General features: G+C 41.0%; 1 protein-coding gene and 1 long non-coding RNA gene across 5 annotated transcripts; one reads left to right on the forward strand and one right to left on the reverse strand.

Annotated features, from left to right (window-relative positions):
• Positions 1-5,625: 5,625 nt before the first annotated feature.
• Positions 5,626-13,818, reverse strand: COLCA2 (colorectal cancer associated 2). The gene is made up of 5 exons (XM_028516966.2): positions 13,504-13,818; positions 12,961-13,055; positions 9,005-9,059; positions 7,389-7,615; positions 5,626-6,197 (listed from the first exon to the last, which is right to left on the reverse strand). The coding sequence occupies exons 1-5, from the start codon at positions 13,784-13,786 to the stop codon at positions 5,823-5,825; spliced, it is 1,035 nt and encodes a 344-aa protein (XP_028372767.2). The 5' UTR covers positions 13,787-13,818; the 3' UTR covers positions 5,626-5,822.
• Positions 6,604-11,588, forward strand: LOC118501203. Of its 4 annotated transcripts, none has more exons than XR_004903823.1 (3): positions 6,604-6,625; positions 8,846-9,155; positions 9,930-11,588. It is a non-coding gene; the product is annotated as an uncharacterized LOC118501203 (long non-coding RNA). The 4 variants fall into 4 exon arrangements; XR_004903822.1 differs by lacking the exon at positions 6,604-6,625 and adding an exon at positions 8,504-8,676; XR_004903821.1 differs by lacking the exon at positions 6,604-6,625 and having other exon boundaries at positions 8,421-9,155; positions 9,834-11,588.
• Positions 13,819-13,996: the final 178 nt, after the last annotated feature.

Consider the following 13,996-nt stretch of genomic DNA (forward strand, 5'->3'; position numbering starts at 1 on the left):
ATCATGAAAAATGAACACACTGAGCACTGTAGAGAGTCAGTGAGCTCTCCCACCAGCCTGGCTCAATGCCTCTAGTGGAGATGGGAAGAATGTTCTGAGGAGAGCATAGCAGGAGGTCATCTTACCAAGTCTGATTGTGTGTTCCCAGCCACTGAAAGGGCAGCAAGCAAAAGGAGCCACACAGAGACAAAGCCCAAGACTGTGAGGATGTCCATGTGCTGCCAGACATGTGGTCCCTGAATTCTCTGATAATAATACTGGACTTGGGGGTAGATTTATTATTGTCCAGGGCCCATGTTTTTCATGAATCTTTAAAAAATTATGTTTTGTGCTTGTCCCTTAAGATAACCTCAAAAATTAGACCTATACTCCTCTACCTCTTGCTCTAACTCTCAGATTTTTTCAATAGCACATTTTTGGCTTGTTACAACTTCACACTGAGTAAAGAGCCCTGCACTAGGAAAGTCCACTGCCTTCCCTGCTGAAGCATGGTGGTGTCCTTGGACAAGTCACTTTGCCACTCTGAACTCAATTTCCTCACCTGTGGAATGCAGGCTGGTTGGGTAGAACCATTAGTGTTAATCTCTGAGATGAGAACACCTGGATCTTCAGGATATTAAAAAAAATCAATGTTTCTTTCATTGAAACCCACACCCACCAATAACACATAAATGCATGCATGTAAAATGGTGAAACCTGAATAAAATCTGTGATCTAGCTAATAGCATTGTACCAGTGTCAACTTCTGATTCTGATGTTGTAGTAGAGTTATTTAAGATGTCAATCACCATAGAGGGGAGTTGGATGAAGAATGCATATGACTTTATGTATTAATTTTGAAACTTCCTATAATTTCAAAACAAAGAGTTAACAAAAATTCCAATGCGTAAACCCCACCCCAGAGATTGTGATTCATTGGTCTGAGGCTTGAATGTCAATGTTTTAAAAAATCTCCTCAGGTGATTTTAATATGTAGCCAAAGTTGAGAACCAGTGAACTGGATGATCTCTGGGTCCCTAAAATGTTATCAGTCAAATTAATCTCAATGCCTATAAAACTATTTAAACTTTCAACTTGTATGGGTAATATGGTTTTTAAAGTTTACTACCTTATGTGTGAAAACTTTCTTCTATTTGTCTTAAAGTATTGGCGTGACCTGAATTCTAGCCTCTTTCATGTTCAAGCATTATGATTCTCTACCTGTATCTTGCTTGGAGCTGCTGCTTCTCAATCCATGTTCTTCCCCATGAGTCTTGTCTCCACCATGGCCACCACTCACTGGCCACAGACTTCTTCCTGGTTGCTCTGGACCACAGGTCCCTACAATAAATGCTACCAGCTCCATACAAGTCTCAGCACTGCAGGTTGATTTGGGCAGGCCACATATCCCTGTAAAGTTCCTTTACTTTATTCTCTGTACTTATACCCAACTATCTACCTGGAGCCAGACTTCCTGAATGGCAACTGCAGTTAACCAGCAGGAATTATAGTGCGGGAGGGGAGAAATTCAAACATGGTGCTGAATGGAGCTGTGATCACAGTTCAAAAGAAAAGCCCCCCAGAACTGAACCTCTCACAGGGAGCCTGTTTGAGGAGTAACCCAATTCTTAGTCTAGATCCTTTGTTCCGTTATGAGACCTCCTTTCAGAGAATGCCTTTCTCTTTGCACAACCATGATTCTTATACTACCCCCTCTAGGGAAAATGATCTACCCCCAAATTGGTCTTTTCCTAGGATCCACCACGTCCTCCCATAAAGGCAACTTGACTACTGACAGCAGGGCTCTCCTCAAAATCTGGCTTATTCAATGAAGAATTTCATAATGGCGGTAAGAGGTGGTGACTTTGGAGCTTTGGCATTCAGGTGCAGTCCAGGTTAAAGGGCAGATGTCTCTTCTTTCTTCCTGATTATCCAGGTGGCAAAGGATGGATCGCAGACAAATCCGCACACGCCTGTACTTCCACATTTGCCCAGGACCAACGGCATGTTCTCTGTCCATATTAAGGAAGACAAACTATTTTCTAAGTGGACACATTCCTGCCCTCAATGAGTTTGATGCTTTATTACTAGGTAGAGCTGAGTCCTCTCAGATTTGTCCATCCTCCAGACCCTATATTTTACCCTGAGTCCTCTTGGAACATATGCAATGAGGCAAATCTCCCTACCTGTGAAAGCAGAGTCCCCTAGGCCCAAATGGGCCCTCTCTGCCACACTCAAATCTAGCCTCTTCGGACAGAACCTGTTTTCCAGGCAGGACATCCTCCCCCCTTATCTGTAAAAGGAAGGGAAGTAGTGGGCGGGTTCATCACTTTCCTGGGAGGCCCTGCCAGGGCTTGTACTGGGGGTTACATGGGGTTTGAGGATTTAGAAATGATGGTAAGTCATGCTTAAGTTATAGTACTCACAATTTTATTAGCTTCAATTCTCACTCTTTTTAGCCTTCATCTCCCTTGACTGAATATGACTTTTAAAGATTTTCTTTAAGCAAAAGGTAGCACCCTACCTGCACCTTCTCCTCAACCCTCCCCCCACTGCTAGGCTCCTGGTCTCAGCTATGCTTATCTAGACCTGCTTCCTGCTGTCCACCTGCAGGCTCAGGAGGCTGCCAGGATGTCGCCTCCGGGCCATTGCTGGAGGTAATAGTTTCCAAATGCTGACTACCTTCAATTTTGTCTCATCTTATCTATCTCAGGCTTGAAAGGCTGACCCCTAAATTAAGTTTAAGAATTTGAAAATTAGTTCATACCCATTCTAACCTGTATAATTTTGCTTACCAGTTTCACTCCAATAAATTCAATAAAAAAGGAAAGAAATAAAATTTTTAAATTACGTCCCCTCACCTGAAAACTATATAATTTTACAACCAATGTCACCCGAAATAAATTCAATAAAAGAGAAAAAAATTATATGCCCTTTAAACCTTTGGCTACATTTTGAAGACATCTGATCAATCCCACACATGGTAAGCACTTAATTAATATTTTATTTTATTAATCTCTAATGGTTCTGAATAATAAAATCATTTGAACTTCCATAATAATCTTATAAATGTCTCTGTGGTATGAGAAACTGGCTACAGATATACATGTGACTTTTAAGACAAAAGGTCAAATTCCTCCAAGTGTAATTAATGTTTGGAAACTTTACTGAGGCTTTTGGAAGTTCAGACCATGGCATCAGACAACCTGATTTATAGGTTGTGTGACCTTGGGCATGTTCTTTTATCTCTCCAAACTTCAGTTTCACCATCAATAAAAATGAGGACAACAGTATCTGTCTTGTGTGGTTGTTAGAGCATTCACTAAGATAAGACCCACAGCACAGGCCCATAGAAAGGGCTTAGTTCTTGTAACTTATTTTTATTGTACTGAAAGGTCCTATAAGTGAACAATCAGACATTGAATATGTCAGTGTTTTTCAGGTGTAGACAGAAGACCATTTATATCAGAGTCAACTTAGGTACATTAAAAAATGCTGATGGCTGGGCCCCACCACAGACTTACTGAATCATGCTTTCTTACACTGGGCACAGGCATCCATATTTTATACAGCTTCCAAGGCCTATGTTGAGGAGGGGCATTCTAGATTGCTTCAGTGCTGCTAGCAGTGTTTGACCTGCACTGTAGTTCTGTGTGTGCTGGGGTGATTAACAGACTGGGTGAGCAGCATCCAGCCACTTCATTGTGTGCCATGTGACCTGTTAGTCCAAATGTAAGGAAGATCTTAAAGATCAGTTTAAGGTGGATTTATTCATTGTGATGCATAGTAGCTATATTAGCCCTTGTCTCACATTCCCTTACAAATCTTTTCTCACACTAGATTCAGGCAAAAAGTTAGAGGCATGTGAAGAAAGAACAAGAAACAGGGAGGGAGAAATGTTATGTTAGAGCTGCAAGATAATTGACTCAGAAGGCAGAGGACACAAGTAGGGGATAAAAAAAATGAATGATGTCCAAGAAAGGGATATTTTGATGCCAATCACTAGGCATCTTTCAGTTCTCTGCTTTCTGTCTCTTGGGGGTAGGGTGGAGGGTGTGCAGGGGCTTTGGTCTATGTGAACAGATATTTGTTGACAACAGGCCAGTTTCAATTTAGTTTGAAGCTATTAAAAATTTAGTTTCGTTGGCATCTTAGAAAGGCAGTAATTGTTCTGTTTCCCTGGCACATTTATCCCAGGAGGCAGGTTGCAACTTGTCCTGTTTGCCTAAGCCTTCGCCTCTGGGGAGTCTCGAGGGAGGAGGCAATCAGTGTCATTTTGAAAGCATGTCTACCTCCTGATAGAAAGAGGCCCACTGAGGTGGCAGTTGGTCAGCTTCTTCCTTGGTCCCTAAACTGAAAGCTCTTGTGCTTCCCATCTTTGTATCCTATGGACAGGCTGGCCCTTCTGGGGAGCTTTGGTTAGTTATGATGGGGTCACACCTGTGCACGCATGAGGACGTTGGGGTTTAATGGGGGATGATTCCACAGGTTCCTGAACAGTCTTTTACAAATGGTGGATCAAACTTTACACCATCCCTGAAGAGTGAGTAAGAAGCATGTGTTTGATGTCCTTCAGATCCAAGTTCGGGTACATATTGGCTGGGTGACCTAGGGCAGGTGACTGAACTTCTCTGAGTCTCAGACCCCTCATTTTGCTACAAATGTTGTTGTAAAGATTAAAAGAGATGATTTGTGACAAAACCCTTAGACAATTATGGCACACAGGAAGCACTCAGAAAATGACAGCTGTGGCCTGTGCCAATGGTACCAGTATTGCTGTAATTGTGCTAAACCCAGGGACATGGAAAATGCCTCCCAGACCCCAGTGCAGGGATTATGTCCTGTGCCTTAGTGCCTTCAGCAAACGTTTTAACAATATGGTCTAGCCTAGGTAGCTTAAGTAACTCTCTTCACATTGATAGATGGTTGGGCTTGTTCAAATGACTAGTCAGAAAAAATAAATTCTGAAATTCAGTTGTAAACAACATGGCCAATCCCATAAATCAATCTATAAATATAAGTGATGCATATTTTAGGGCCTGAAGCAGAAATTCAGAAATATAAGATAGCAACAAATTCTAAACTTCATGACGCATCAACTGCAAGGCACCCTCAGGAGAAAGAAGATCAAGTATTTGCCCAGAACATTTACAAAACAATACTGTGGAAATAAAAAAGAATTATCTGCAAGTTAACATTGCTGTAGGTAACATGCTGTAGGTAAGATGTGCTTAATATTGGTCATATTAATATTTCCTTGGCTAATGTTACATACAAGAAACTAATGATTCTTAAATGTCTTTTTCTGATGTTGCTCCAAGATGTACATACACTCTCGCTTAGAGGTGAGGCTGACTTTCACTTTTCTGCCATCACAGCTGTGTCTACTCTGTATCCCCCCTGGGAGCCCAGGCACTTCACCAAATCAAAATAGTTTTTGATTCATGAATAAGTGAGATTAATCTACTGAAGAGTAGTAATTAGTAATTTCCAGAAGTAAATGATATTATTCAAACCAGCTGGAAACTATTATTCAAAAACATAACAAGTAAGCCAACATTTAGTAATACAAAATTATTTATTAGTAAAAAATTAGAATTTGTTCATTATACAGAAAAGTAAAACAACTGAATATTCCTAACAAAACTTTTAACTTTAAGCATACAAAGTAGGCACAAACACAGGGTCTGGTTCATCTTAACGCCTAAGTTAGTGTCAGAAAACTGAAAATGGCATGTAAACTGTGCCTGTGATATTTTGTTAACAAGTTACCTATTTCAAGTTGTCATTTGGTGTGGCAGAACAATAGACATATGCATGCCATATTCCAAATTAATGAAATTCTATGAACTATAGCAGATGTCATAGTTTGTTTCCCTGGTATAGAAATCACTGGATGCTGTTGACGAGGTATCAAAGTTCACATAGTCTGTGCTGGGACAGGAAAAATACTCAGATGCTCTTACGGTGGCCAAGTGTTCTGCCTCACAGGACACACAGTAGCAGCCTGAGGTGGGGGCTGGGAAGAAGCAGTCGTCCTGGGCATGGGAGGGCAAGGGAGGGGAGGAGTAGTCTTCTGATGGATAGCCGCAGTTTCTGGTATCCAGAGAAGGAGGAGAATTATAATTCTCCACAGCATATGAAGGTAGATGTGCTGGCGAGTAACTGTAGTCTAAAGAGCCAGAGAGAGTGGAGGAATCTGAAGGTGATCCTGGGGTCTGGAGAAATGAAAAACCAAGGAAAAAAGAGCATGATAACTTAGACAGGATTAAAAGGACTGAATAGAGTGGATTTAAGAACTTAGAGTAAGAACATTACGGGTAAAGACACAAAACACTCAACCCAATCCAAGTCTGCAGAAGTAATTTTGTTTGCTGATTGCATGATTTCATAACACCACATTCTATATTTACCTGTTTCTTTCCCAACAATAAATTGCCTTGCTTCACTGGCTTCCTTTGTTATAACCATACTTTAGAGGATGCTTTGTCCTTAAACCACAAAATCCCATTGTGCTTCAAGTCACCTGCTCATCAAATCCTACCATGGGCCACAATATAAGCGTTAGGCACAATATAAGCTGCAGGTGGCACCTTGAATGTTTCTCCACACCCTTGGCTGTGGAGAACAAGGTGAACATACTCAGGTAGAACTGGGGCTGGAAGATTGGGGGCCCTGTATGCATATTCTGTGGAGTTCATTTCCTAACCCCTTAAAATTTAGTCTGATGCCTACACAGACTTTTGACAAATTCAAATAAAAAAGGATTTACATTAAAAAACTTACTTTTTAAGGTTTAAAATATCTATGAGTCATCTAAAAGGCATCTTAAATGACTGGTATCCTCCTACTAGTGCAAACCTTTCTGTATGTTTTTCAAACATTTGAGGTCCATCAAGAACAGACCATGCAAATTCTTTCAAGTGTTAGGGCTTCATTTTTACTAATCATCTCAGGCTCAAATGAGTTCTTGTGCCTAAACCAGACCAAAACAACCAGTTAGTAGAGTGAATTAAATGGCAAAATAAAACAAAGCCCATTTATCAAAATGATAGTTTGGTATTGTGTAGATAGAGACTTAACCCCATTTTCAAGAACTCCCAAATCCAAAGGCCAGGTTTAAATCAGTGATAACTAATTAGTAGATGTCTTAACTTTATAGTTTAAAACCATTAAATGTATATTGCCAGGAAACCTTTTCATTGCCACACACCAACCTGGCACAGGAACTTGGGCAACGTGTGGCTATTTCCACCTCCACTGACTTGTAAATGGTTCTGTTTGCTTCCTGGATGCTTTCCTTGTTGATACGGTTTGTATGCTTTCTCATGAGATGATGCATTCTCACAAAGCATTATTACCCCACAGCCAACAATAAACAGAGTTTGTTAAGAACAGAGATAAATTACCAGGCTCTGGTTAAAGCAGAAAGGGGCCGCCTGGAAGCTGTCCTGGAAATAGTGGGGAGTACTTTGCATGGAATTGAGCAAAGGGTCGGGGTGTATCTCCGTCTGAAGGTAGGAATCCAAGATCTGGTCAAGGCAGCTTGGGTTTTCTTCACAAGAAACATGACTGGAAAATTCTCGGGGTTGAAAATAATTAGGTGTGGAAGAATTCGATTCAGTTTCAAAGTAGACTGTAAGAGAAAGGAAAACAGATTTTTTTTGTTTAAAAATTTCAGTTATCGATTTGAGTAAAGTTCTAGTCTATATTCTGAATATTTACTATGTATAAAGGAAAAGAAGGCTTAAGAAGTTCCAGAAAAGTAAACAGTCAGGCACTTGGGATTTTTTAGTTGCCTTAGCTAATTGAAGTTCCAGTGAAATGAATCTGGTCAATAATGTGAGGATTGGCTATGAATGTGGCTGGGGCTAAAATAAAATGATGGCGATCCAACCTGTGTCTGACTCTCATAGTCAAATAACGGCTCAAGCCACCACTTTCTTGGACATAAAAAGCATCCACATTTAGCTCCTATCTGAAGTTCAAGTAAACCTCTCAGAAAGGGCTTACAGAGTTGTTTGAGGCTTTAGGAAAACTTCTGGTGTCATGGGAAATAATTCTCTTGAGTTAGGGTTATTACTTTCCTAAACTTTTCACACTTGCTCAGTAACTTAAATTTTGAGGAGTGAAGTGATATAAGTGGCAAGGCAAATTAGAAATAGAAACCAGGAACATAAAGGTCAAATTAGTACTATTCATTCTAAATTACAAAAGGCAAAAATGTTTTCTTAGTGAACTTGTTAATATGATTAATGGAATTAAAATATGTTGTTAAATACCAAACAAGAATATTTCTGAAACCATGACTCCTTTTCCATTTTGGTAATAATAGGCCCAATCTGTGGTTATTATCCTTAAATATTCAAAGATGATAGATTTAGAGTGTGTCCATCAGAGGAATTTTTTGAAGTCTTAAGGTTCTTTTGAAGTTAAGTGTAAGTAGCAAATTCAGTGGTGAGCTACCTGCCATAAGCAGGTTTCCTTATATTTGAACTCTTAGCTGTTGAGTGGCACAGGCAGGAATGTTTATGTAATAGAGTTATTCGTATTGGGCTGAGAAAACTTCCAGTTGTTTGAACTGCTTTCTGGGAAGAGAGAAAAGGAAGGGGAGGGAAGTCCCTGTTGGCTAGACACTGATTGAACAAGAGAAAAAGCACGATTCTAGGACCTCAGGAGTTCTGTATTCCAACTAAGGTACAATAAAAAAGACAAGTTTCTAAAAATAATTCTGCTCTTTTAGTCTAGTTTAGTTACTTAGAGATGAGGAACTGGAATAAATGAGAAGAACAAACTGGGGACAAAGTAGACAGCAAAGAATAGACAGTTCAGAAAGAAGGAAACATTTGCTCTTGTTTCCTTGCAGGGCTTCCACCTGGAGTCTCTATGCTTTTTCACCTTCTGATTGGTTGGACTGTAGTTAAATGGTGGTGCCTACCTTAACCCCTGAATCAAGCATTGAAAGACTTTCAAGATGCGCTTTTGCAAGAGTTTTTGAGGAAACTGTAATGCTGGCTGTACTGACCTGAAGAAGGTGGTGTGACTGGATCTGAAAGGTGGACACTGTTCCCTCCGGACAGCTGCCAAAGCAAGACCATAAAGCAAAGTGAAATGAAAGTTCTATTCAGGGAAAGCTAAGACATTTTGGTGTGAACTATGTTGCCTTCTGCTCTAAGGTAAGCCAGAATCTTTCTTCTAAAAAAAATTAAATACCACTGATATTATATTTTATTTAGATTCAATTTTTAGGTTTGCTTAGGGATTTTTTTCCCTAATATCAGATTCTCCCACTTAAATTTTAAAGCTATTAATTTTGGTAAAAATTAATTTAAATAATTTTGATATTACAGAAATGTAACAGTTCAAGAAAACAGTAAATAGCCTTTCTATAAAACTATTCAACTTAAAATGAATGAGAACTTACATTTATTTAATCCCAATTTTCATGACTTAGTCAATTATTTTCTTCAAGATTTTCATATTCTATCTGGCTACTTAGCCTTAGGAATTTGTTTTCCCCAAAGGATACAATTCCTAACTCTTTAAATCCTGATAGCTCAAAATATTCACATTTTCTTACTAGCTATGAAATACTAAAAATATATATATATTTTTCTTAAAGCTCCTCAAGTTGGAACCTATCTATATTCTACTTAATGGTCAGGCAATATTTCAACTCCTTGTATGTTTTTAACTAATTTTTGTACAAGGTGCTTTTTTCACTACTATAATACTTGAAGTTTATAAGAGTGTTCCTTCTAACTATTTAAAGTAAAGCAGCCTGTATTTTTTAGTTGAATTCATAGTTATACTAACTGAGTAATTTAGGATTTATTATTATTATTTTTTTTTAGGTTTCAAGTGGTGGCTTTAAAGTTTAAAGGGACCAGCATTGCTCTGTGACTCTGTGCTGGAAGCTGAGCTCACCACACCTCTCTCTTGGGTTACAGGGTACACTTACTACCATACCCGGAGCAACTAGGAGATTGTCCAGTCAGCCACTGCTGAAAATGGAGGTGGTGTTAATTTTGAAAACGATCCATGCTGTAATGTCATGAACCAGGAAGCTGGAATCCTTCACCAGCTCTTCATGCAAATATTTGGCTGCAGCTTGAGCTGAAGGACTTGGAAGGAGTGAGTTTTAAAAACTCATTGTAGAGTTTTCATTAACCCCACTTCTCCCTGAGAATGGTCTGTTTGTCTGCCTCCTGTCTTATCTCCCTAAGGTATATTTACAATATCCTATTTGATATTATCTTTCTAGTTAGGGTTCATGTTCTACTGTGGTCCAAGAATACAAAGAAAGGTACCACTCTCTTAGATTTCAAGCAGCACAAAAATCCACATACTACAATTTAAAAAAATGCATCAAGGCTGTTAAAAAATTAATGGTTAAAAAAGGATAAATTATATCTTTTGATAAGTACTAACTCAAGTTTCCCTTTATACTAAAGGTAAGAGGTGTGTGTGTGTGTGTGTGTGTGTGTGTGTATGGCTCTTTGCAAATTCATCTGGCCTGGCCGAAATAAGTTTGGTGAATCAAATTTACAAATCCTGCATGCACTCATTTCTCCTGGCCCTGATATTTGTCTCAGTCGATAACTTCCATTCACAATTGCCTTCTTAAAATTTCAAATTGTGGATACTACTCTGATTTTATAACAAATTAATTTTTTCCTGCTTTGTGGATTTTATAAAATTAACTCTCTCCTTGGCTGAAAACTTCCTAGAGGTATCCTTTAACCACTGAACAACTTAGAGATCATTTCTGTTGGACCAGAGGAGTCTACACCAAGAAGCAGGCAGACATTATGCCCTGGTATCTGCCATCCTTGCCAAATGACCATACCTTCACAGCTTTCCTGGAATCCCAGATCCTTCTGCTGGTTCCCACAGAAGAACTGTACAGCTAGCTCTTGTAATTAAATCATCTGTGTGCTACTCCTCCTGCCTTCGAGGACACAGGCAGATATACTATACAAGGAACCTGTCTGCAAAGCACTGGTTCAGAAGTATTGCCTAATAATTTCTCAAGGGGGAGATTGAGACACACTTAGATAAGCCAAACCTCTCCAGGGAACAGATACTGATCAGATACACAAGTGAAATATTTAACCCTTCCTGCAGTTAGCTAGCAGGGGAATAGTAACCAAATCAACCTGTAAGAGACCAACAGCAATAAAATCACCAAGCCCAGTGGGACTTCTCCAGGGGCAGCTGAAGCAGAATTGTACCTTGTACTAAATCTCCATAATGAAAGATTACATTTTGTTATGAACATCTTGATGATTTTTTTTTTGCTCCAGAAGCATTTCCCAGTTCCCTTGTTCCTGGTTTTATTAATTTTATAATTATCTGTGAATTGAAGGGGTTAACAGACTCTTGCTCAGCACAGTTGGATTGGCAGAAAGATGCATTTAGGGAGCTGATAGGTGGGAAGTTTTTTTTTTAATTAAGAATAATAAGACCTTGATTTTACTTTAAGCTTGACCATCAGTAACTGCAAGACTTTGAACTGCAGCTGTAATAGAGGCATACAGATCCCTGATCTACTTACCTCCCCTGCTTATTATAAGAACTAAATGAAAAAAATGCGTGTGCAAAAAATGCTTTTAAAGAACCACTGTAGAACACAAGTAGAAGTAAGTTTTATTGTGTTAGCTGAAGTTCTGCATATAAAGGTACTAAATTTGCCACCAAATTTAAAATTTGCACAGTATAGGCCATATCACAGCAAGTTCACACCTGAACCTCTAAACTCTGAGCAAAGGGTGCAGGTGAACATTACTGAAAAGCTGGCTTTCAAGCTTTGGTTGCAATTTTATTGTAGCTGCTTTTCACAAATAATAATGATAGCTAGCATTAATTGAGCACTTACTATGTGGAAAGCATTCTTCTAATTGCTTTATATGCAATAACTCATATAGCCCTCTCACAATCTTACCTCCAGTTTAAAGATGAGAAAACTGAGGCAAGAGAGGCAGAATAACTTGCTCAGAGGATACACACCCCATTGAGGTGCTGAGATCTGAATCTAGTCCACTGGCTCTAGAAGCTGTGCTCACCACCCCTGAATCATTTGTTTCTTCTCACAAAGACCATTTCATGAAGTCTTGCAATGCACACAAACAGTACCAGGCACAAAACCTATTGCTGGGACATGCACCAATAAGCTTGAGAGAGTACCAATGCTGATATTGGCAATATGGGCCCTAGCTGTCAGATCCTTGTCTGTGCACACCTAAACCAATCCACAAGCAATTGTACAATCAAGGGCTTTCAGTAATGAATTTCCCTCTCCTGGAAGATAACCCGACCTACTTTATTTGGTTCTGCTGCTGCCCTGAGAGCTCTTGGCAATACTGTCTGTTTAGAGTATACATAAATGGCAGGGTACTCTTATGACTATCCAGACCTATCTCGTGATGGTCTGTAACAGCAAAAGGCTTCATTACATCTTAAGGAGGTGGTTTTATATTTCAAGCTGTCTCCTCTGCAGAGACATGGCCCCTTCCCATTGGTAACTTTCAGTTTGGTGATTTCCAGATAAACGACCTCAGAGGCTGAGTTCTAGAAGAATGAGGAGAGAAGGGGTCTGTTCCACAGAGATTCTATCCTTGAACGGGCTTCCTAAAATTTCTGGGAGAGATTTTCTTTGGATATGTGAGAACACACACACTGCCTTCCTAACAGAATAACAATCTACTTACCTACTGGCTGCCCCTCTTCCTACACAGGATCAACAAGCTCTTCTTACTCAACTAGGATCAGGGATGGATGGGCTCCCCCAAATCCCATGAGCCCCAAACATGCCTCAGCTGTTCTTTGTGGCTTCCTGTGGTGAACTGGGATGAAGCTGGGCACCAAATTTATAAGAACAGCTGAGAAAGGCCAGGTCTGGGTGGCGACTGGGGCCCAGGATGTCTAACAGCTGCCTGATGCCTAACAGGAGTTAGGAGTAAGTGAAGAGTTTATGCTTACTGTTCCCCCTGAGGCTGCCTGGTGAGCCCTTCTCTGCTGCAGCAGCTCCTTCACTGTGATCTTCACCCGGACACCTTGATACACCTTTGGCTTTTCTGGGGAAAGACAGCTGGGTCAGTGGTCAAGTGTGAGGTTTGAGCATCAGTCTGGGGTGAGGGTGTCCTCTTTATAGACCATGGCACCTGAGGCCAGCTTTCTAGGTTTGGAAAACACAAAGAGGATGTCTAAAGGCAAGTGGGAAAGAAACTTAAAGTTCTCAAATTTGGAGGGGCGAGGAGAAGCTGGGCAGATTGCAGGGCCTCAGTGGGGACCAGAACATACGGAAATCTGTGGGGCCACCCACCTCAGGTTGGGTCCTATCCCTAGACCAGTAGCATACAGGTTTTTCTGCTCAGGAATGTGGACGTCAGTCCAGGGGAGTTCACCATCTTGGCTAAGTTGGAGGTACCTGGGCCCAGCCCGCTGGCCCAGCGGAGGGTATTAGGGGCCAGGGGAGGGGCCGGGCGCAGGTGCAGGGGCTCTCTCTGATCTGTAGTTGCTGACCTGATCCACTCCCTCGTGATGCTCCCACTGGTACACAATCACTGATTCCCTTCCTTCTCCACCAAGCCAGATGTGGCTTTTGGGGAGACTTCGGCCTCCACATGCCCTTGGTCTGGGGCAGACTGTGAGGTTGGGCGAGACTTGTCCTTGGGCAGGTGAGGGACCTGCCAGACTGACGCCAGTAAAGGACCCAGACCCTGGGAACTCTGTCCCTCTCTTCCAGCGATTTTTGTCTTCTGCCTTCCCTCCATAGCCCCCTTCCTCTGCCTTTCCTGTTCTCCATCTTTCCCTCCTCCCTCTTCTGGCCCCGCTCCTGCTCTCCCCTTCCTCCAGTCTCTCCCCACCCCCTCCCGTTCTGGTGCTGGCATTTCTCCGCCACGCTAGGAGGCTCAGAGTCGAGTCCGCGCAGAGCGAGTTCTAGGAAAGCCGTGCGGGGAGGGGATCCCGAGGATTGCCACTCGGCTGCGAGGGTGCTCTGTGGAAGGGGCTGCCC

The sequence above is a fragment of the Phyllostomus discolor genome, chromosome 6 (genome assembly GCF_004126475.2).
Source record: "Phyllostomus discolor isolate MPI-MPIP mPhyDis1 chromosome 6, mPhyDis1.pri.v3, whole genome shotgun sequence".
NCBI lineage: Eukaryota > Metazoa > Chordata > Mammalia > Chiroptera > Phyllostomidae > Phyllostomus > Phyllostomus discolor.

What these genes read in the sequence shown, in the direction of transcription:
- COLCA2 (XM_028516966.2), bottom strand. Translation starts at nt 13,786, where the DNA reads ATGGAGAACAGGAAAGGCAGAGGAAGGGGGCTATGGAGGGAAGGCAGA. An exon ending in AGTCACACCACCTTCTTCAG is followed by an intron (nt 7,616 to 9,004) that starts GTCAGTACAGCC and finishes TTTCTCTTACAG; the next exon opens with TCTACTTTGAAACTGAATCG. An exon ending in TCTGCTTTAACCAGAGCCTG is followed by an intron (nt 6,198 to 7,388) that starts GTAATTTATCTC and finishes TCATTTCTCCAG; the next exon opens with ACCCCAGGATCACCTTCAGA.